The sequence below is a fragment of the Trachinotus anak genome, unplaced genomic scaffold, assembly GCF_046630095.1.
Source record: "Trachinotus anak isolate AG129_WGS33_773 ecotype Australia unplaced genomic scaffold, CSIRO_AGI_Tana_v1 ptg000019l, whole genome shotgun sequence".
Classification (NCBI taxonomy): Eukaryota; Metazoa; Chordata; class Actinopteri; order Carangiformes; family Carangidae; genus Trachinotus; species Trachinotus anak.
The window spans coordinates 27,758,709-27,781,442 of record NW_027273870.1 but is presented as its reverse complement, the minus strand read 5'-3'; the positions used below and the strand labels follow the sequence as shown (position 1 = coordinate 27,781,442).

The 22,734-nt window shown below is 42.9% G+C and overlaps 1 protein-coding gene across 2 annotated transcripts in view; it reads right to left on the bottom strand.

Moving 5' to 3' along the window:
• slit1b (slit homolog 1b (Drosophila)) overlaps positions 1-22,734 on the bottom strand; it is a 66,675-nt gene that overhangs the window by 28,656 nt on the left and 15,285 nt on the right. For both annotated transcript variants that reach the window (XM_071504730.1, XM_071504732.1), the window contains exons 5-10: positions 4,156-4,227; positions 3,912-3,983; positions 3,659-3,730; positions 3,150-3,313; positions 2,911-3,058; positions 1,955-2,026 (exon numbers count right to left, since the gene is read on the bottom strand). In XM_071504730.1, the coding sequence (XP_071360831.1) occupies positions 1,955-2,026; positions 2,911-3,058; positions 3,150-3,313; positions 3,659-3,730; positions 3,912-3,983; positions 4,156-4,227 (600 nt within the window). The remainder of the gene's footprint in view (positions 1-1,954; positions 2,027-2,910; positions 3,059-3,149; positions 3,314-3,658; positions 3,731-3,911; positions 3,984-4,155; positions 4,228-22,734) is intronic.

The window sequence follows — 22,734 nt, the reverse complement described above, 5'->3', positions numbered from 1 at the left end:
TTTTCTCTGTGCAACATTTCCATGTGGTTCCTCTGGGGTCAAAGATTCATGAATGGTTTTATTGTTCAGTTTTTTACGAATCCAAAAATCAAATCGAATCAAATAAAACCCATTTATAAAGTGGAGGAACTCACTTCATGAGATGAGTGGACTGTAAGTGAACCTGACATGTGAAAGGCAGAGTCAGAGCTGCTCGTCTGGAAGAAGCTGAAGTTTCTACATGTCTGATTCGCTCTGGCAGATCAGACCACAACATGTTAGATTAGAAAACCCTTGTTCTGCTGCCACGTCAGTCGCTCAACTGTCATAATACATTTTAAGACAAACCACCTAAACCAGCCTGGTAATGTAATCAGCCCCCCCCGTCCCCCTTATAGCGCTCAGGACAGTCTCACAGTGATGATGTAAGAGGGCAAAGAGGGGAGAAAAGGGATAAGATGAAGAGGAAAAGGAAAAACCACGGAGAGAGAAAGAACGTCTGAGGATGGAAATGGGCAAAGGAAGAGAGGAGAGAAAAGCAGCAGCAGTGGACAGAACGAAAACCACAAAGAAAGCAAGACAGTAAAAAACTAAAAGAGGGTAGAAAGTCAAGAAGTCATGAATGTTATTATTGTGGTTGAATATGCTTCTTTTTTTTTTTTTTAAACCCAGATACCAGATCACAATGACATACACTTCATTCATCATGCAAGACCCATAAAGGGCCTCTGATGGGGGCTGTATCTGTCTGCAGGCTGACAGAAATCAAGCGCTCCTCGAAGCTGAAAATCCGCAGGGGCTGCTTGTTATGTCGAGGAGGAAAACCACAGCCCAGTGAACACTGGAGACAGAGGAAGAAGAGCGAGATCCAGCTGGCAGATCACACTTTAAAACATCAAAATTGTCAGAGGCATTCCCCCTCTGGAGGCAAAAATACTGCGATCTCATTGGTGGAGATAAACCTCAAGGGGCAGAGCTATATAACCACAGCTTCCCTGGGTAGGTGGTGTTAGTCTAGCTGACTTTCAGACCTCCTCTAAAGAAAAATGATTATTTAATCCCTTAATGTCATGATAATCATACTTAAACTACAAATCATTGAAGCCGAAGGTAACAATTTGGTGCTGATGTTTAACTTCTCAAGCAAAAAAGGCTCCACATCAAAAAAAAGTCCTGAAAAGATCTCAAAAATTCAATCTTAATTAAGAGTGTTGACGTAAATTTTTTTGCTGAATGATAACATGTGAAGTGAAAGGCACTAATATTAAATTTAAAGTGGTCCCTCTCCTTTCATAATGTTCTGTTGTTGTGTTGTTGGATGAGCTGAAACAACATTGGTTTGGATTCAGTGCTGGAACAGCAGCCTGTGGTTTAGATGAACAACTGTGATAATTGGTCAAAACAGGATTTGGATTATGATCACAAACCAGCGGGTCGAACAAACTTTAAACTGACTGGAAAAGTTCACAGAGTCTGTTTCCTATGTGAATTTCAAATTTCTCATAATTTCTTTTCCATCCCATTGATTTATTGCCTTTGAACAAGGTGATGTTCTTCTTCCTCCTCAGCCACATCTTCCTGCTTCAGGCCAGATAGGATATAAAATCCATTCATTCATCACTTTTTTCTTTCCCCTGACCTTAAACTAAATCATTACTGTCCTGTTCTCTTAGATTAAATATTTGACTTTTAAAAAAAATTTTTTTGGGCTTTTTATGCCTTTATTATAGACAAGTGGAGACTGACAGGAAAGGGGGCAGAGAGAGGGGAACGACACGCAGGAAAGAGTCGGACCGGTCGGAAGTCGAACCAGTGACTACCCGCCAAGAGCGTCTTACGTTCAACATGGCATGCGCCCCAACCACTCAACTACCGGGCCGCCCCAAATATTTGACTTTTAATACAAAACATCTGGAGTGTTGCTTCAACCTGAGCTGATGTTTTAACTCTGAAGTTTTCGTGATGGAGGACTCACATTCGCCGGAGCTTCTTGTAGGAAGTGAAGGCGCCTGGAGGAACCGACTTGATGCCGTTCTGCTCCAGACGACTGGAGAGAGAGAGAGAGAGAGAGAGAGGGAGAGAGAGAGAGAGAGAGAGAGAGAGAGAGAGAGTATTTAAACAGTTGTTAACATGACGCATCAATTCTAAAACAAAAGAGTTTTATATCTCACAGAAACATAAGATATGAATTGTCTGATTAAAATAATGTGGCTGTTGCTTTTCCTCTGTTCCTCATTGTTCTGATACTATCCTTCACTTCATCAGGTTATTATTAACATATTAATGATTTTAAAACCTGATTCTGCAGGAAGGTAATGTTTAAAATTTCCCACCAAAAAAGTGAGTTTCTGCAAGGTAAAGTGAAGCAGCTGCAGCCCAGCTGATGCCCACACAGGGGTTTCCAGCAGACATGAGTTCGCATCTCCGCTGCAGCGAGGACGGGCGCATTGAGCTTTTAATGCTGGACCACACATCAAAGGTTCTGATGTATTGGCTGAAATGTAAAGTACTCGTAATGGCCTGTGAAATCTATATATTAGATTTGTCCAAGTTACCACCTGCTTTGATGAACGGTCCCATCATGCTACCGAACGGGAGCCACAAGCTGAAGTGCAGCAGGATTAATAGAGTGTGTGTTTAAGTGGCTCAGAAACCACTGAGAGTTCAGTCAAGGCAGGTTTCAGTGTTCAGTTACTGCAGAGCACATGAAGAACCAGACCAGTTATATAAGTAACACCGCAGGTCTCTTATACCAACATGTAAAGGTATCGCATGTGTTGTGTTCTGTGTTTGGTTGTTTGATAAATTGATGATGATGTTTTGTGATTGTGTTTGTGTTTTGTCTGTTTTCTTAAGTTGCTGTGCGTTGAACCTTCAGAGCCACCGTATTATAAACTGTGCATTTAAAACTTTTTCTGCTGGGACACTCACATCTCAGTCATGGCCTCAGGGAGGTGGGCGGGGATGGCGGTGAGGCCCCTCCCTCGACAGTCCACAATGTTGTTGCTGCAGGAGCACATCGGGGGACAGGAGCCGGACGCCAGGCTGCACGGCTGAACGAAGGCACTGCCACTGTGGCCTGAAAGCAAATCAGAAAAAGTTTTTCCAGCTTCCGGTTCCACCACACAGACTTGGACATGAGTTCATGCACTGAGCTGCTGCTGCTGCACCTGAGCAGGCGAAGTCGTTCTTGCGCAGCTCGGCGAGGTTGAGGCCCCTCAGCGTAGGAGGGGAGCTGCACTGCGTGTAGAGGCCCAACGCCGGCCGCTGCCGCAGCCATGGGGACAACCAGGCCAGGTGACAGTCACAACGCAGAGAGTTAGAGTGGAGACGACTGAGAAAAGAGGCAGGGAGAAAGGACGAGGGATGGATGGAGAGGGGGAAATCAAAGGAGGTAATGAAAGAAGGAGAAGGGAGACCAAGGAGAAGAGGGAGGAAGGGACAAATGACAGGGTAAGGAAGTAGTGGAGGAGAGAGGAAAGGAGGGAGCAAGGGAAAGAGGATGGAAATGAAAAAGGAAAGGGGAAGAAAGAGAAACAAAGAAGGATGTATGGAGGAAATAAGGAAGGAAGGGAAAAAGGGCAAGAATGAAAATAAAAATAAAATAAAATACAGTTATAGTTAATTAGTGAAACTCCAGCATTCTGGGTAATGTAGTGTAAGGAGCTGGAGAACTTACAAGGTGCGGAGCTTAGGCATGTGGTTGAAACTGGAGACTGGGATACTGCTGATGTTGTTGTTGTTCAGTGTGCTGGGGGAGAAACAAGGGGGGGGGGCAATGAAAGACAGAGAGAGGAGCAAAAGTAACAGAGGGAGGGAGGAAGAGAGACGGAGGAGATGATTATCTGCAGCATTTTTCATTTTCCTGCAACAAAACCTTGGTAGGAACCGACAGTGAGAATCCCCAGAGACGATCTGTGTGTAACACTCACAGAACTTCTAGAGAGCGCAGAGCTCTGAACGCCCCCTCCTCGATACAGCTGATGTGGTTTTTATCCAGCTGCCTGGTGACAACAGGCACAACACAAACACAACTTTACACAGGTTCAGTTACGTTCAAACATATTAGAGCAAACTGGATCTTTTGACTGTGTGAGTTAGATGCTCTTTACTCTTTCTTTTATCTACTATTTTTATTGTCTACTTTGTGTGTGTGTGTCTTTGAGTTTCACACACAGGTTTTTGAGGTCCGTGGCTCCTCTGAACGCCCTCCTCGGGATGGCCTGGATGGCATTTTCACTCAGGTCCCTGGACAACAGAGAAACAGAGAGAGATTTAACACAGTGTTGACTTACTTTAATGTGTCTACTGTCAGTGGCTCCAAGCTTTTACACACAGCCAACAAGCACAGTTTCTATTTTCTAATCATGAATTATACTTTTTTTTATCTGCTTGTTCAGTGATGTTTTGGCTTTATTGTGTCGTTATATTGCTAAAGTCATTAAAGCACAAAAAAGCTCCTATATCTTCTTCTCCATCTGTTAAAGCCGGATGACAAACTGAGAATGAGAAATACTTTCATGAAAAGGAAAACAAACCTTTCAAACAACTTGTAAAGGAAACTGCAGACTGGCATTTAAACTGTATATGACTAAAGATTTATTTGTTTTAGATCTTAATATCCCTGCTGGTAAACACCAGCTCATCCTGCAGCCTTCACACACTATCAGTCTCCTGACGTTCAGGCTGATCCGCACCATTACCAGCTAGTTTAATATGAGTCCAAACACTGGTTCCTCTTTATCTTAATGTAGTTTTTCCCTCCGGCCTGGAGGAGTCAGGGAGGACAGAGAGGGGTCACATACACTACAACAAACTGACTTCACCACTAACAGAAGAGGAGGCAGAGATACAACAGTAGATAAGAGAGTGTAGGAAAGGAGAAATGAGAAACAGCAACAATCGACCCCAACATATAAAAGCCAAACTACAGGGATAGCAAATGTGTGTGTGTGTGTGTGTGTGTGTGTGTCAGATAAACCACAGAGGAGGATGTGCATCATCTCTTGCTGCCCTGGAGGACCTCAGACACACTCCATTAACGTCAGGGTCAAACCAGAGAGCATGACAGGAGAGGAAACACCCACTTACTGAGACCTACACTGCTGATTTAATATATGCGCTGTTTCACAAACAGACTCAAAGACTGTCTCTATGTGAAAGCAGATTCAGATTTACTCAACAAAATGCAACACTGGTTTCTTTTCGGTCAGGAACGTTAGCAAACCAACAAACTGATACCTGGCAGTGTCCAGCGGAAAAGTAAAACTGCTTACTTGTCTTCAGAGGCAGATATTGTGTATCAGTTTCCTCATAATGATTGCTTTTGGAAAGATAATGTCCTCATTATTGTAACCCTAGAGGATACAAAGGTGAATTTATAATTATGAACTTTAATATTTTTAAAACCTTGTCAGTACTGGGTCTAAGATGTTGAATTTGCCTGTAAAATTTGTTCTGCAGTAAATGTGCTAATATGCTAAATGTTACGGGCTAACATGCTAAACATCAGCCTGCTAACATCCAGCTTTGCTTATTAAAGGGCCCATATAGTGTAAAAGTAGATGTCCATGTGTTTCTGATTATACAGCAGCTCTAGGTTCTATATTAATACTGTGAAAGTATCAAAGCCTCAGTCCACAGAGAAATGCACACAGCCTGTATTCAGAAACTGAGCCTTAAAACCAGCCGTCAGGACTTCTGGAACTTTGTGATGTCACAACAAAGCAGTCACCGCCCTCAGTCCCACCCACCTTGCAACCTTGCAGGGTTTGGTTTCTCTGAGTGTTTACCTGAAATCTGCTGTATTTTCATTCAATCAATGAAAGAGAGAAGCCTGAGAGAGGAGATGTAAAACTACACTGAGATGGTTTTTGGTTCTTAAAACCACAATTATATCTTTGGATGGAGATCAAATGTAAAAATATGGGACTTTTAACTGGGTATTTGTACGTATGTTATCATTCAGCTCAGAGCGCAGACGAGGCTGACGGCTCAGACAACAATAGCAGAGTCTCAGATATTCTTAGATGGTAACAATGTGGTCCTCCCTCTGGTGTCACCCTCAGTACAAACTTGACTTTTGTTTGTCCCATTTGTGGTTGAGATCTGAGGAGCTGTTGAAGACCAGAGTGAGTTTCAGTACAAAGTTAAACACACAACTTCTCTCCAGTACAAGTCCAGGTCATGCAGGGGTTAAAAGACTAAGAATAGGAAAGTTTCTGTCCATTTTTCTTCCACCCAACAATTTTATTTTATGTGCATATTGTGCATTACAGCCTTGAAAAGCCATTACTACGGCTATAGTTTTGTCTCTATTGTCAGTCTATTGATGTGTTGAGTTTTCTGTCTGTTACAGCTCTGTATCTGCTGAAGGTTCAGTGGTAATGCAGAGGTTTCTCCTGTGTGGCCAAACCAGAGGGAGTATCACGGAGAGGTCAGTGGTGAACAGCCGCAAAATAAAATCCATCACCGAGACAAAACCAGAAGTTAAACTAAACTAACTGAAAAAAACTAGAAACCGCCTGAGGTGGTGACATGAAACGACCTGCAAAAGAGGTGGTGAAGGAAATACAGAGTGACGGAGCAGTCAAAAGGAGGGCAGGATGATGGATAGACACGGTGAAAAAGTGTGGGGTGGTACAGAAGATGAAGGGATGCAGGGGAAAGAAAAGACATAAATTAGGAAAATAAAAAGCAGAGTGGTTCAGCATCTCTTCCAGCAGACCCAGCTAACAGTGGATGGATTGAGAGAGGGAGCGGAAAACTAGCAAATAAAGAGGAAATGAAATGTGTGGTAAGCAGAAAAAGTAAGAGACAGAAAAAAAAGCCATTGAGACGATGCAAAGCGCTGGAGCAGAAGAGACGGATTGTTATGATGATACAGACAGAGAGAGAGAGATGGAGGCTTGATAGAAGGAGACAGAGGAGGAAAGAGAAGAAGTCCAGTTGTATGTGCAGTTTTTCTGCTTCATTTCAGAGAGAGCTAAAGGCCAGTGAACCAAACTAACCCTTTATATTTGTCTGTCTGTCCTTCTCTGTTCACTGAAACACCAATATTGTTCAAGAATTTCAGGTCTGCTTGTCACAAATAAGTTATTTCTCTAGAGTAAGAAAAAGAAAGAACGAAATACAGCTCAGCTAACAGACGTTCCTGAACAGAAGACACAGATGTAGAGATGAAATAAATGCAGGTCTTTTCGCGAAACAAAATGCTCTATGTTGACTTTTTTGAATTTGAATCAGCAATTTGATGCAGCAATAAAACACGGCAGCTTTGGATAAATCAAATAAAATGTGGCGTTACAGTAACTGATGGATTACCCACATACAGCAAGCGTCAGGCCGCAGAGAGCTGCTGTCAGGTTAGAGAGGGAGGTGACAACTTAATACACACACAGACTTTACTTCATGAAGTTATTTCAACTTTAAAAAACTGATTTGCAGATTACCTTCAACGTTCACTTTCCTCATGGAGACAGCTCAGGGAATATGAATGTGTTTGAGCACAGAAAACACAAGACTGGATTAATTAAACCAAATCAAATACTTCAATGGATTGTGCACAATAAATGATCCGCTGTTCATCATATGATGCAGACAGTGAACAGTCTTGTGTTAAACCAATGCTTCAGGTGGAAGCGTGTTGCCTCAGGTTTGGCTGACAATCCAGGAAGGCTAGTTTGAGAATAAATCCAGGAGCCACCGCACTGCAGAGGTTTGAAACTCCAAGAGACAGGATTTTAAAACTCACAGCGAAGTTATCACAGTGTTATTTTATCTTTTGCCGAGACAATCGTCAGGTAAACGCTGCTCACGAAACGACATAACCTAACAGGAATTTGTGCTTGCATGTCTGTAACTGATTAAACTGAAGATTAAAGCTGTTTCTTTGACAGAGCCGTCTGCGCTGGCCAGACTGACCTCGACCACCTGTATGAGAGGGCTGCCTTTTTATTTGTAAGTGTTGCTGTTGCTACATAGCTAATGTTAGCATCAACAGCAGTTTACTGACCAGTCTAGAAGAAACTTTGCGAGTTCAGCATCAAACTTCAATATTTTCCTTCACTCGCCAAGAGCTGTCTCCAGCTGTGGAAAGCAATCCTCTTATTTTGAAGGCATTGTTGTTTCAGTGGGATGCTCCACCATGACAAACTGGGGGGAAATCCTGCCACTGGAATTACTCAGCATGCAAGAAAAAAAACAGCATTGTTTTGAAGATGGTTTATGTTTTATGCAGTGAAACGTGAGAAACAGCGAAAGAATGCAGGACCACCGGTACAGAGCGTCCTGATGGCCTAGTGGTTAACATGTATACACCATATAACCACAACCATCTCCTCCACAGTCAAACTAAAACATGATTTATTGGCACAAACGATTATTTGTGATCATTGTTGAGTCGAGAAGAAAAACGAACCGTCTGCAAAGTTGAATAAAACACCCGATTAACTAAATAATGAGAGGCAGCACACTCTTGTGGCTCTGATTCAGCAGGTTTTTCAGTATGGCTTCTCATGAAATAAATAACACGTAAACACTGAGGAGTATCATCATAAGTTCATAATCAATAACAGTCAAATTGAGATTTAACACATGAATATGTTTACAGAGGAACCTGTACATAAACATCCCTATAATTTAGATTTGTAACCACATCCACCTACACATGGAGAGGAGTATTGATAGACAGCTCTCTCTCTCTCAGGTTCTCTCTCACACTCTCACACACACACACACACACACACACACACACACACACACACACACACACACATCAATATTAAAGATGCTTCCCATCAGGTTACCAAGACATCTGTTGCCAGGACACCGGAGGCTGGATATGATGTTTACTGGAGAGAAACAGACTGGTCACAGCTGGACATGAGTGTGTGTGTGTGTGTGTGTGTGTGTGGACAGTAGGCAGTCTCATAATATTTGCTCTCTGCTGCTATCTCCTCTATTCATTTTCTGATCCGTTCTGTCATCCCATGTGTCCGTGTCCGACCTTCCTCCCTCCTCTTCGTCCTCTCATTGTTCCGCTGTCTCTCCTGTCGTTTCAATATCCTCCTCCTCCCTCCATCCCTCCTTCCCTGCTCACAGAGGAGGGTGAGAAAGGTAAACTTTCCCACTCGCTCCCTACTCATCTTTTTCCTCGTCACCTCTCTGTCCATCCATCTCTCTCAGCTGCGGGTCAGACAGGGGTTAGTTTTAGTCAAGCGGTCAGAGAGGCATTCTAACGGTCATGGTTTTTCATTTTATGCACAAAACTGGTTGTTCTCAGGCACTTTTACTTATTCTTATTGTAACTGTTGATCTGATCAGTGATCTTCACTGCTCTTTCCCAGTTTATTTTTCGTTTTTACATCCTGTTATTGTTGACATTAACAGCTGTTAAGTATATATTCTGGTTTCTGTTTAAGAGACATTTTGAAAAGTCTATGGAGGGGGACAAGCATAGGAGGACCAGGGGTACTAAGTTACCATTGAGGCACGATAAAGATGAGAAAATAAAAGTCGAAACAGAAGGCGGCTCTACTAGCATGGACAACAAGTATATATTCTGATTGTCAGAAAGAAATCAGGCAGCGACAGAGAGAAATGTCCCGTCACAACTAAGAAGCTGTGTCTCAAATCAGGAGCCACATCCTTCGGAGGCCACGGGCCAGTAATGCGAGCCCTTCGTAGATGGGTGGACTGAAACGGCCTACGGAGGAATTCAGCTTTGTGTCCCCGGCTGTGTCACAAAGCGCCGCTCCTGTCACCTTGTAACTGTGACAACACCTAACTTCTTTTTAAAAAGTCTTGAGGTTTTGAAGCCCCTGGTTTTTTAACAGGTGTAGCTTTAGCTGTTGAACTGAGCTGAAACCCAGTACTTAATTTAAAAGTGTAATCCTCCGGCTGTCTGTCAGGGTCGTTTGCTGCCATTATTTACATTACCAGCATGCAATGAATCTTGGGATATGTTGGGCCATGAAGGATCCACCTGTTGGAGCCTTTCTTGCCCAGGAGAAGGCCACCGTCTCAGCCCCACTGAAGGAGCCTTGGAAATGGGACAGATCTTTGTTGGTATTACTATTTACATCTGCATCGGCACTTCCTGTATCCTGGGCGGGCTGGGTAGCCATTCAACATCAAAAAAACCATCAAACAAACAAAAAAAACTGAGTCTATTGTAAATACAGTGAAGACACATGAGAGACAGATACAACCTGATGGTTAAAACCGCCTCAGATGGTTGAAAGGAATCTGGTGTGAAGGTTGAAAAGGTGTAAATAGATCCGTCTCCCCAAGATGCATCTGTCACTGTGTACTCTGTGGAGTCACGTTATTTGTGTTCATGTAAGATGATCAATAGTTATTAGCTGTTACTTAACAGCTAAACTATACAAGTAAAGCTGGTCAGACGCTGTAGTTGTATTGATCTTGTTCATAATGTTAATCCTGCAAAAACCAGAACCTGTGACTGTCATGCTCACACTGTAATGATCAGCTGACCAGGGTTAAACACGAAACCTGGCTGGTTTAAAGTTTATTCAAATAAAATGGCCGCCTCCTCAAAAGGCAGCATTAATTTGTACAATTTTACCATCAGCAGAATGTAATAGATATCTTATCATATTCCCAAAACGTCCCCAATAATTTTAAAAACAAGCTTGCCACAGTCTGTAAAGCCAGAGATCCATCCAGCCGTCCAAAAGCCAGATCAATGATCGTTCAGGTGGTTAATGAAGCGTTGTGACCCCCCCCCCCCTTCAAACTGCTCGTCAAACGACCACTGATCTGGCAAAAATTTGGCCTGATTCTATAATTAGACGGCGGCAACGGCCTCAGAGCTAAAACTGGGCTGAATCCATACAGTATCTGCCCAGCTGCAGGGATGCACCAATCCACATCAGCAGATCGGTATCAGTGCCGACACTGACCTTAGTGAGCAGGCTGGGGAGAACCAGTCCACATAAAGAAACGGTTTTACTGTCATTACATAATTCAGTGTTTCTGCAATCACTTCCAGTCCACCAGAGACTAAATTTGGCAAAAACCCTGGTATCAGATCACTAATCCACTTAGTGTTCTTAGACAGTTACCAAAAAGCTTCAGCTGTGTCACTCCCACCCTCTGGGCTGGAGCAATGTAAATGCAAATGGAACCATATTAAAGGACAGGTTCATTTATTTCAGGCCTGACTTATGTTCAGGGCCCCAGATGAACATTGAAACAGGTTTTGCTTGATGTAATTGTCCCCTGTCTTCATACTGGCCACTAAAAGATTCCTTCCTAATTCACTTTAAGTGTACGTGAAGGGAAAAGAGAGTTACAGCCTTTTCTCTTGTTGTGTTACTACATCTCAACCGCAGGTCAACATGGACACACAGTGCACCATCACAGACACACAGAGCAGGGATTTTGCTTGAAAAACACTGTGACTTTATTTGTTTAATTAAAGCTACATCACTTGCACTGGAGGCTCATGAGGATGGAAGCTCTTTGTGGCCAAAATAAACGAGAGGAAAAGTAAAATCGACCTAAATGTTCATATGAGCACCTGACTATTGATGTTGTTAACCTTTAACACTGCTGTTAATCATTTTCCTGTGATGCTGCAGTTAGAGTCACTGCTTTATTGTCCCTTGGAAAACACAAACAACAAAAAACTAATGACGAGGATGAAGTTTGTGTGGTCGTTTTGTTGGTTTGTTACTGTGATTATTTGCAGATTATGTTCCAGAGGCTAAAAAAACCCCAATCACAGACGCACAAAGCAGGACTAGCTGATGTAGCTGAAAGATAACACACCTCTGAGTCTAATGAGTTACCACTTTCTTACTGCCGCTCACTCACACACACACACACACACACACACACACACACACACACACACACACACACACAGTCTAGTTTGACCCCCATCCAGTCAGGTCATCAGACAGAGTCAACAACAAGCAACAACACAGTTAATATTTCATAGTGATACACAAACACACAAACACACACACACACACACATACACACAATACAAACACCTTAAATAAGTCATCATGGACAGAACTGAAACATACTGAGAGGAGGTGATGAGAGAGAGGAGAAGAGAAGGACGAGCAAAGACAAAACAAAGAGAAGAAGAAGAAGAAGAAGTTAAAACCAGATGTGGAGCACAGGGAGAATAAATAACATCAGAATGCGGTTCAACAACAAACCACACTTAAAGAGGACAACCCTAAAAAGACAGGGACACACACAGGGAATCTCCCCTCACTCACACACACTCACACTCACACACACACACACAAATACTGAGGAATGAACTGGAATGTCAAAATATATCAGACAAGAGGAAGCAGATCAGACTTGATCCACCTGTCTCTCACGTGTATACTTACATGTACACACACACATGCACGCACACAGACACACACACACACACACACACACACACACACGCACGCACGCAGAAGACACTCCCTCTTTCCTTTGATAAATATCCTGAGGGATTTGGAAAGACTAAATTTGAGGATCTATAGAGATTTTTCTTCCAGGTGTAGAAGGTCACCGTCCTGCAGAGCGAGTCTGACCTCCCGACCCCCTGACCTCCACCTTGTCCACCACCTTCAGGATGACCTGGACTGTGATCCAGACTTTATCCTCCCTGCAGCTCCAGAGGAAACCTGGAGAGACTCTGAGTGTTTCCAACAAACACACACATGCAGCTGCAGAAAGCGGGACTATACTGCAGGAGTGGTTCCACACTTTCAGACACTTCTCTCAACACAACAGGGCACCAGGCAGTAAAATGTCTGTTCTCCTCATCTGTGAAACACAATTCAACTCGGTTCATGTTGTTGTTTAACAGAGTAGCAAAACAGAAGCAGATGTTTATGTTCATATGAAAATATGATCATTACAAATCATTACAAATCACCCCAGCATTCTTCAAACCCACAGAGGTTCACTTCAAATTATCATGGAGGCACCAAAGTTTCCAAAGGTACAAGAGTTTTGAAGAAATGTGTAAAAAACGACACATAAAACCTCTGAATTACTTCTCATTTGATGGGATGTTGCAGCTTTTTTTACAGATCATAATATTTACTGTCAAACAACGTGGGGAACGACTTTCTATGGTGAAAAATGTTTAAAAGGTTAAAGAGTCAGGAGAAAAGTATTGAGACAAACAGGGAGAAATTGTTCTGAAGCCCACAAACGTTCATTTTTCTCATTTCCCTTCTGTCTTTGTGTCGACCGCAGAGCTGCATCACACAGACACAACACAGCACGAGGCGACACGCACGCTCAGCATGAACATGCAAACACACCACACACACATGCTAAATATTAGCCTCACACAGCATCCACAGGCTGCCCCTTTATTCAACACAACCCGAGCACATCCCACCACAAACACGCTACCACACACACACACACACACACACACACACACACACACACACACACACACACACACACACAAACACAAACACACACTGTAGCATTTGCGTGACAAACACACGTTCCTGTTAGCACGCGCAAACATGAACACACTGTGCAAAAATGCACGACACACACACACACCCATGGCACTACGGCAAGGTTCATGACCTGATGGCACGATGGAGGTGGTAACCATGGCAACAGGCCAAACTCAGCCAGCTCAGGGGTAAATACTGGAAATGTCTTCTCCACCTCTCTTGCCTCAGTGTCCTTTGTCTGTAATTTTGTCAGAGGAAGTTCAGGTGATTTAAAGTGTGTTAGTTTATCGTTAGCATGTCACTGTAGCACTGTCACACATTCACTAATCACTTCTCCACCTTGAAGCTGCGACGCAAATTAAAGTCAGTCACAACAAAGACTGTGTAAAGGAACATGTAACTGTAGAAAGTTTATGATTTTTAATCATTAAAGTAAATAAATAAAGTTCTGGAAACCATCACAACCGACACCAGTTCTGACAGTTTCAGTTTTGAACATAAGGAACTAAAGATAAAGCTGAAAGTAAATAGTTTCTATTTGAGGCACATAACACACCACAGGATGTTCTCTATTTGTGTCCTTCCTCCTGTGTCTTTACTCCCTCCATCCTTTCTATTCCTTCATCTTCATCCTTACTTCACATCTTTTCTCTCCTCCCAGCGTGACTCCTTCCTTTACGCCTCTCTACTTGAAGCTTCCCCTCCATGCTTCCTGTTTCCTTCCCTTCTCATCACTTCCATCTCTACTTCCCTTTGTTCTTTCCTTCATTACACCCATTCCTCACTCTCTTTCACCTCTCTCTTGCGCTCCATCAAGACAATGGCCCTCGCTCCATTTTTCTCTACCTCCCTCCCAGTGTACTCGCTCCTTTCCTCCATCACTCGCCCCGCTCCTTCTCTCCCTCTCTCCGTCCACAGGGGAGCACAGCGCTTAATTGAAAAACCCCACAGGCAGACGGAGGAAAAGTGATGAGGTTGAGGAGGAGGAGAAAGAAGAAGAGGAGGAGGAGGAGGCGAAGAATGACGACAAACCCGAGGGAGGGAGAGAGGGAGAGAATGAACCAGAGGAAACCGAGATGAGAGAGTTGAATGTGATTGTCCGCTGTCTCTCACTAATATTTGTCTCAGCGCCAATCTAAGATTAGCGACTGGCTGTTTGAACAGTCCTGTGTGTTTCTTCCCATCATGCTTTTCCACGGCTCTCAGCGTGTCAGCTTTACTTCAGACGGACATGACGGGGAAATCTGCGTTCCTGGTCTGACCTCACACACTCAGACACACACTGTGGGCCGTGGAATAACACCGCGCAGGTTTTTCTAAGGGGGAGTGCCGGTGTCCATCCTCGCCACAGATCCTGTCACGGAGCGCCCCACAGTCCCAGCTTTAAGAAAACTAGAATTCTGGGAAAATCCAGCTGCACTGACAGATTTGACTCCTGCAGATAATGTAAATATGAAAATGCACAGATGTGCGAGTGGACTGAACACACACAGACACAGCTGCTGCCGGGTGTTTCAGCAGGGGCAGCACTGCAAGGAAAACCTCACTGGAAATATTCCAGTAGAAGTAAATGTCTTAATCAAAAAAAATAATAAATAACTGATAGACCTGCATTATAGCTCAAGCTCTTTAGTTGAAATCTGCTTGACAACAGAGGCGCTGTGACTCAGACTCACTGAGGGTCTGGCTGCAGTGCAGAGATCGTCCCTTCTACAGCTTTTGAGTGAGCAGTGAATCAGGGTTCCCGCACTGTCCTAATTATCAAAATCAATGACTTTTCAAGCACCTGCCAGACCCAACTCCCTCAAATTCAAGGACCCAAAATGGCATAAAACACAAAGAATTTTTATAATGACGACTAGCAGGCTTTGCAGACGACAATCAAACAACAATTAAAAAGAGAGAGAGGCCTGAATGTGTGAAGACGTCTCACTTGATGTCAGACTCTGTGGTTTCCTGCGTCTCTAACACAGCAGCAACAGTAAAGCCCAGTTCAGACCTGGTGTTAACATGTGTCCTCAGTGATCTGATCCCAAGTGGACAGCTCACTGCACATCTGTTCACACCTGGAATTAAAATGCATCTCCACATGTGTCTCCAGTGTCCACTCCCCGCTTCATATGCAAATAAACAGGTATGCATGGTGCATGGTGCAGGTATGTTTTAGCCAATCAGACAAGTCTGTTGTGAATGTGTTTCTGTGTATGTGTGTGTGTTAGTGTAAGGGAGAGAGAGAGATAAGGAATCAATGAGCTGAGCACAGCTCTACAGTGAAATCAGATTTTATCCATTAGAAATAGTAAAATATTTTCGGAGTCTAATCAGACTGAGTCAGAGGACGTCAGCAGAGGAGGCGGTCCTTCAGTGTAGTCCAGGACACATCAGTGGTCACACTGCTAAAACAGACCAACTCTGAATGTGAGCGGATCTCAGATGCGTCCTCACTGCGTCCTGGGTGCGTTCACACCTGAACTCAGAGCTGTCCACCTGTGATCGGATCACCTGGAAATGCCAGGTCTGAACAGGACACACGTGCAGACATCAGGAACCTGTTTACTAACGTTAAGTAAACAAAACATCAAATGAACTTCAATTTCTATTTTTGCACAAAATGTATAAATTCAAGCACTGTCAATGACCTGTGTCAATTTATGTCTGTTTCCAAAAACTTTCAAGGCCTTGATTTTTTTCCCCCTAAAATTCACAAACATTCAAACATTCAAAAGGACTTTACAAGTTCTTTACAATTTAAAATATTTATTACAGGTACAGTTTTACTGTTTTCTCCGGACACAACCAGATGGTAAACACACACACTGATAACAGACACACAACGTAAAGAACCCACACACATCCAATCATCTCACAACACACTGAGACAGCTGACACGTACAAAAACTGCATCAATGCAAAATTATCACACAATAAAATTAAGTCATGTACATGCTGACACTCTGCAGACACTCACACTGAATAATTATGTCAAGCACAAAAACACAACACACACTCTTTCTGCGCAGATGCAAATGTGTGTAATTAGCACACGTATGCATGCAAGCACACAGACACACACACCAAGAGGTAATTATACAGTACAAATGCTAATACAAGCAATTATCACTCACAGCCACAGACACACACACAGACATATTACCTTTCCTCTCTCTCTGGGAATTAGGCGGGTAAATGGCGAGGTCACACTCCGGTTAGCCTCTAAACCGCCGCAGCCCAGCAGCTGCTGTCACCGCCTCTGTTAGCTTCACGCCGCTAATTAGCCGCCCTCAGATGCCAATCAACTGTGCTAATGAGGACGGCGCTGCCATTCTGCCTAATGAGAGAAACTCTCCAAGTGTCTGAGGGGGAAAGTTACCCGCTACAACACACACCAGAAGACACACATTAAATCACACACACTCTTTTCGTTTCCTGCTATTTTTTTCTGTTTTGTTCAGACTCTGAGGCTCTTTGCGTTGGCCTGCTCTCATTTCACCCACACTCCAGCTCTCCAACTTCTTTCACAGTTTGTAACTTGATTTCTTCATCATACTAACTTAAAGTTCAGCTTATGAATATGGTTGGAGACACATCTTGTTTGTCTCGGTTAGGGTAAGCTGTTTTTGTCTGTTGCTCTGTTTACTTCAACACAAGTAACAAACAGACGACCGTACACGCTACAAACCAAAAATCTGTATTAAGAGACATTTTTGTAGAGACTGAATGTTAAGAACATACTGAGCATATGGATGAACGACAGAAGCAATGGTATGAGCTGCAAGAGCGGTTTGAGAAGTTCACTTGGGCCAAGCAGCAACCTCCAGCCCTGAAAAGTGAAGCTAACACAAAGGTGCAAAAAGCTGCAGTTCCTCTAACGACCACTAGAGTCTTGCTCCAGCAGTGAGTCCGTCCCCATAGACTCTGATGTTAAAATGTCCAACTTTACAACAGAAATAAACATGTTTACAGCCTGGTACAAAAACTGGTTTGGTCTCGATAGATAATTTCCTCCTTCATGACAACTGTGCACAAGTGAATTTTTATTTAACTCAGCTGTTTACATTTTATTAAGGCTTAAATTTGTGTATAATTGAGGGCGTGGCCTATTTGATTGACAAGTGGGCGACTGTAACCTCACCACAAACCAGCATTCACCAAAGTCTTGGTTTCTCACAATGCCACACCTCTTTGCCCATCTTTGGATTAGCCAGGAGTTAGGGGCGGAGTCAGACACTGCCAAGATGGCAACAGTGGAGCAGCCAACTCTGAAAAACTTGAAGTCAACACCAGAATCGATTGAAACTGACACTAATGGAACCAACCACTCTCATCAACAGTTTTGCTACGTGTACGCCTGACGTCCAAACCACTCCAGAGTCTTCACCACGGTCTCAGAGTTGAGCTGACTAACATTTCCTCCGCTTTTTTCTCTGCTAACTTCAAATCCCGACGTCCGATGACTAAAATCCTTCATCTGGACAAAATGCATAATTGAAAACGACAGAGATTTTAAAAAATGTATCTTAAAAATCTGGCTTAAAACTGGATAAAAGTCCATTTTAGCTTCTGGCAGACAAACACAACACTGATGGATGAGCTCAGAGGATATGATGTCATTGATAGGCGACCAAAGGAAACAAACCGTCACCATGAATTGATGGAAACATTTGTGATAATGTAAGAACACATTTGAATGTGGAAAGGTTATGTGTTATAACTTTCACTTGTAAACATCATCATGCTTGATCAGGGTGATGCAGTGTTTTTCCAGCTCAGAGTTGGCAGGAAGTGAATCTACTCTGCCAAGTTGACATCAATCCACCGTCAATAGCAACCTGCTGGAGCTCTGCATCGACCGGCTAACCACACAGTTCACCTGCAGGTCAAGGTGTGAGTGTGTGTGTGTGTGAGAGAGAGAGAGACATCCAGCTACACTCCCATAATTCTTGGGTTCCCCTGGGCTAAAGGGAGGTGCCGGCAGGGGGGCACCATGGTACATGAACGTGCACGCACACGCACACACACACACACACACACACACACATTCAGGCAGCCTCTGGGTATCATCAAAATACACAAAGGACTGTTACTGGGTGTGGAGCAAACCCATCACACAACCGCACAGAGCCAACAAAAGACTGGAGAGAGAGGGAGGAATGAGAGTCTGCGAAAACAAGTAAAGGAAGTGGCTGAAGCGAAAAGAGGGAAGAGAGGTGAAGAGGAAAGTGAAGGACATCAAGCAAAGACTGAGGAGAAAGCTGTGATGATGAGGATGATGAATCAGGAAGTTTCCTACCACTGCACAGGAGTTGACGACCATCACTGAAAATCTGAGTACAGATATGTGATATATAATATATTATGTAGTGACCTAAAGCTGCATCTTTAAGTGGAATCTAAATCTCATCATCTGTCTGGTATCATTGGATGTGCTGTGCAGTGATTTATTGGCTTGATGCTGGAGCTGAACACTTGTGTGGCTGGTTTTCCAGATTAAAGTGTTGAATATCCCAGCAAAGAGTCGATTTGTTTTAATCAGAGGTTTTGCCAACTGGATCAGGTATCACATGCAGGAGCTCCTAATGGGCTATAAATAAAATGTTTTTCTGGAATCAATTCCACCCAGGTCCCATTTCCTCAGGAGTCCGTGGAGACTTTGGTTGATTTGAGTTGAGGTTTGTCATATTCATAAATCTCCAAAATAATTATCATATCAATAATTGTGTCTTATTCCTAGAACCTTATATTAATAACCAGATGGACGTCTCTTGATTAATAAAAAAAAATGTGAAGATGAGAAAGAAGAGACAAAGGATTTCAGTGGATCAGGGCTTGTTGGTTTCTCTGGCCGACATGATTTATGTGCTGTTGGCAGAAATGTTGACGATTAAAGAATTGAAGTTTATTCTAAAGTTCCCACTTTCTCCAATTAACCCTGGAGTGGTGCAGAAGAACAGTGAGTACATGAAACTGGAGACTCACATGTTCTACCACTTAAGAAGAACATTAAACTATTTTTTGTTTCTAATTAAATAAAAAAATTTAAAGTTGACCTTTTCTGACTTTAATCAGTGTGAACTGTAACAAACAGCAGCTTCTTTCACCAGGAAACACAACAGCAGATAATGACTATGTTCACTATCGTTTAAGATGAAGATTAGTATTTCCATGTATTAATTCATCGTGTCCATCACTACTTTGCAGAACCAAATGTGATGCCCTCAAATGTTTTTGTTTTCCCAAATATCCAAAAATATATTTCCTGTTCAGTGATGGACAAAGAAAAACATTTGGCATTGTTCCATATTTTACTTGGAAAGTGACTAAAACAATTAATCAAATATCAAAATAGCTGCTGATTTTTTTTATTTTTATTATCAAATATTGCAATATTTCCTGCTATATGTGATATTTCTCCTCATATCACCCCCCCCCCCCGAAACATAAAATACAACAATATAATGATATTATACCTCCACCAGATATTTCAACTACAAGTGACTAATTGACTAATGTAATAATTGTTTTAGCTTTATCTCAGATGTATGAGGATGTGCTGTCAAATCTGGGTGAAAGTCTGTTTCAACAATTTTTAACATCAACGAAAAACAATAGAAAGAACCTGATGGAGGAGGAGAGATGGAGAGAAGGAGGACAAAGAGTTGAACAAAGAGGAATAAACAAAAAGCACACAAACGTATTTGTGTGTAGGCGTGTGTGTGTGTGTGTGTGTGTGTGTGTGTGCGCGTGTGTGTGTGTGTTAGGAGAGAAGGATTATGCTGAGAGAGGAAGTGTGTGTGTGTTTCCAAGGGGCACTGGGTTTTATAGAGTCCATCAACACAGCAGGAGGAAAAGAAATCACTCCTGCTGGAGGAAGTGCTAATGGCTCTGCACTGTGAATGTGTCATTTTGTGTGTGTGTGTGTGTGTGTGTATGTGTGTGTTGATTGATCGAACATGCCAGGTCCATCTCAGCATTCCCTGATGGGAGCCAGAGTGTGAAATTGCCAGAAAGGCAAACAGCAAATAATCAGGACACACACTCGTCCACAAACAAACACACACTTTCTTTTACCGTGTATCACTCTCATACTTTTCTCTTTATCTCTCTCTCTTTCTCTCTCTCTCTCTTACACACACACACACACACACACACACACACACACACACACACACACACACACACACGTCCACCTGTTCATCTCCTGTAATTACTGTTATTTTTCATGGCTGTTGTCCATGTCAACCCCCCCTCGTCAGTAAGAGCGTCTCTTTGTATCTGCATGTTTTCTGTGTCAACCATTAAAAAAACCATCTCTCTCTCTCCCTCTCTCTCACACACACACACACGCTCTCAGGTAGCAGGTATAAAAACACATCACTGTCATAAATGGATCACTCAGTGAGAGAAGTTAATTAAAGAGCTCTGTTATCTTTGCTTTTCTTTCTCTCTCTGCTGCAGTGTTTGTGTGTGTGTTTCCAGGCGTCTCCAGGCAGTCAGCAGATACCTTCCCCGTCCCACACCACAAACACGCACTTATAACAAAGACTTCACAGCAGTGTGTGTGTGTGTGTGTGTGTGTGTGTGTGTGTGTGTGTGTGTGAGACACATTTAGCCACATAGTAACCAACTGTGTCCCAGCTTTCAGTTATTAAACAAGAAAAAAAGCTCTTTGTGTGTGTGTTGAGTAGTCAAATTAAAGTCGACTGTGCCCACTGCTCCTGTGGGACTGTGGAAGTGATTTCTGCTGGTGTCTCTGCTGTCCGAAGGGAGACTATGTGCCGAGTTTTCTAGGTGAGAAAAATGGGTCAATTTTTGATCATAAAAAGCAGCAAGCAGACAGCCTGAAGCTGCAGGAAATAAATCTACTGTACGTTTCTCAAAACCAAACCAATGTCATGATTCAAATGATGCTGTTATTAGCTAATACACAGTGCAAATGTATTATAGTATAATGACAAGATATACAGAGTGGGGACAGTGGCTGGTGTAGGATCAGGGTACTGTGGTGTCAGAGCAGTCTGGAGTTTGGAGTTTGCAACAGTGAAAATACTCATTTTAGTTGTGTTTAGGTTGCAGGATAAATCAAATGAAACTTTATCGAACAGAGAAAGATCATTTAGTCAGACAGGAGTAAAAAAACACGTGAAGTTAAGGGTGGGTGATCTTGTAGATCTTAATTTGGGATGTGCATCTACTTTTCAGATGAAATGTACAGATCGTGTCACTAAGAGGCGATGTTTAGGTATTTCACTTTTTAGCATGTTAACTGCAGATGGCGACAGCTGCTCTTGTTCTGCTCTGCAGCCTCAGCGAGCTTCGCGTACACCTGAGCAGGGCAAGAACCACCGTCACGAGTTAGAGTCCGCCGGCAGGACGAGAGACCTGCCTGGAAACCCCTACGGGAGGCAGGAGGAGCCAGGGCAGCGACTGAACTTTCAAATTTAAACACTTACATATACACTTACATACACCTGATAAATAAATAACAGTCCAAAAAAATTGTCATATGAACTAAGCAAAACATCTGATTGGTTGTGTCACAATTCGTAAACAGTAGACAGCTTGTGGAGGAAGAATAGTGCTGAGCTGGCAAACAACTGAAAAGAAGAGTCAAAGCGGCGAATCACAACTTCCAGTCAGGACTTCCAGAATAAAATCAGAAAGAGGGTGCAGAGGTTTGCGACTTGGGCCTTTAGCCTCGAGTTGAAGTGACAGGCTTTGTATCCAGGCAACTATATGCACAACTGGTCATGTGATCACATGAGTTCAACTAAATATATGTGGATACTCTCAATTCAGATCGAGGATTTTGATTCTGCCCAGAAAGATTGTGGTATGATCTTATGGCCAGGTCGCCCTCTCCTACATAAAGTAAAACAGATCAATACCCACAGAGAAAGTCCAGCCCAGTGTGTTGTCTCTCCCTAACTACCAATCCTCCCTGAAAAAATGCCCCTCTCCAGAACACTCACACAGAACACAAACATGCAGACCACATCCCCTGCACACAAAGTGCCACAGATAAACAGTGAGCTTCGTCAGAGAGGCAGAACAATCACAGGGTTTGATGGCTATAAAAACACAACTCCTAAAATCCTACAGCATAAGTTTCAGGCTGCAGTTTGCACAGAAAAAGCAAGGGATTCAGTGTATGGAGACACGTGTAAACTCAAGGTAAAGGGTAAATCATGACACAGGTCACTATGTCTTCATTTTTGAAATCATTATTGTTTATAATCCTGGTTGAAGTTGTAAACTGAAACTCAGATGTAGGACAGAGGGAGTAACGACA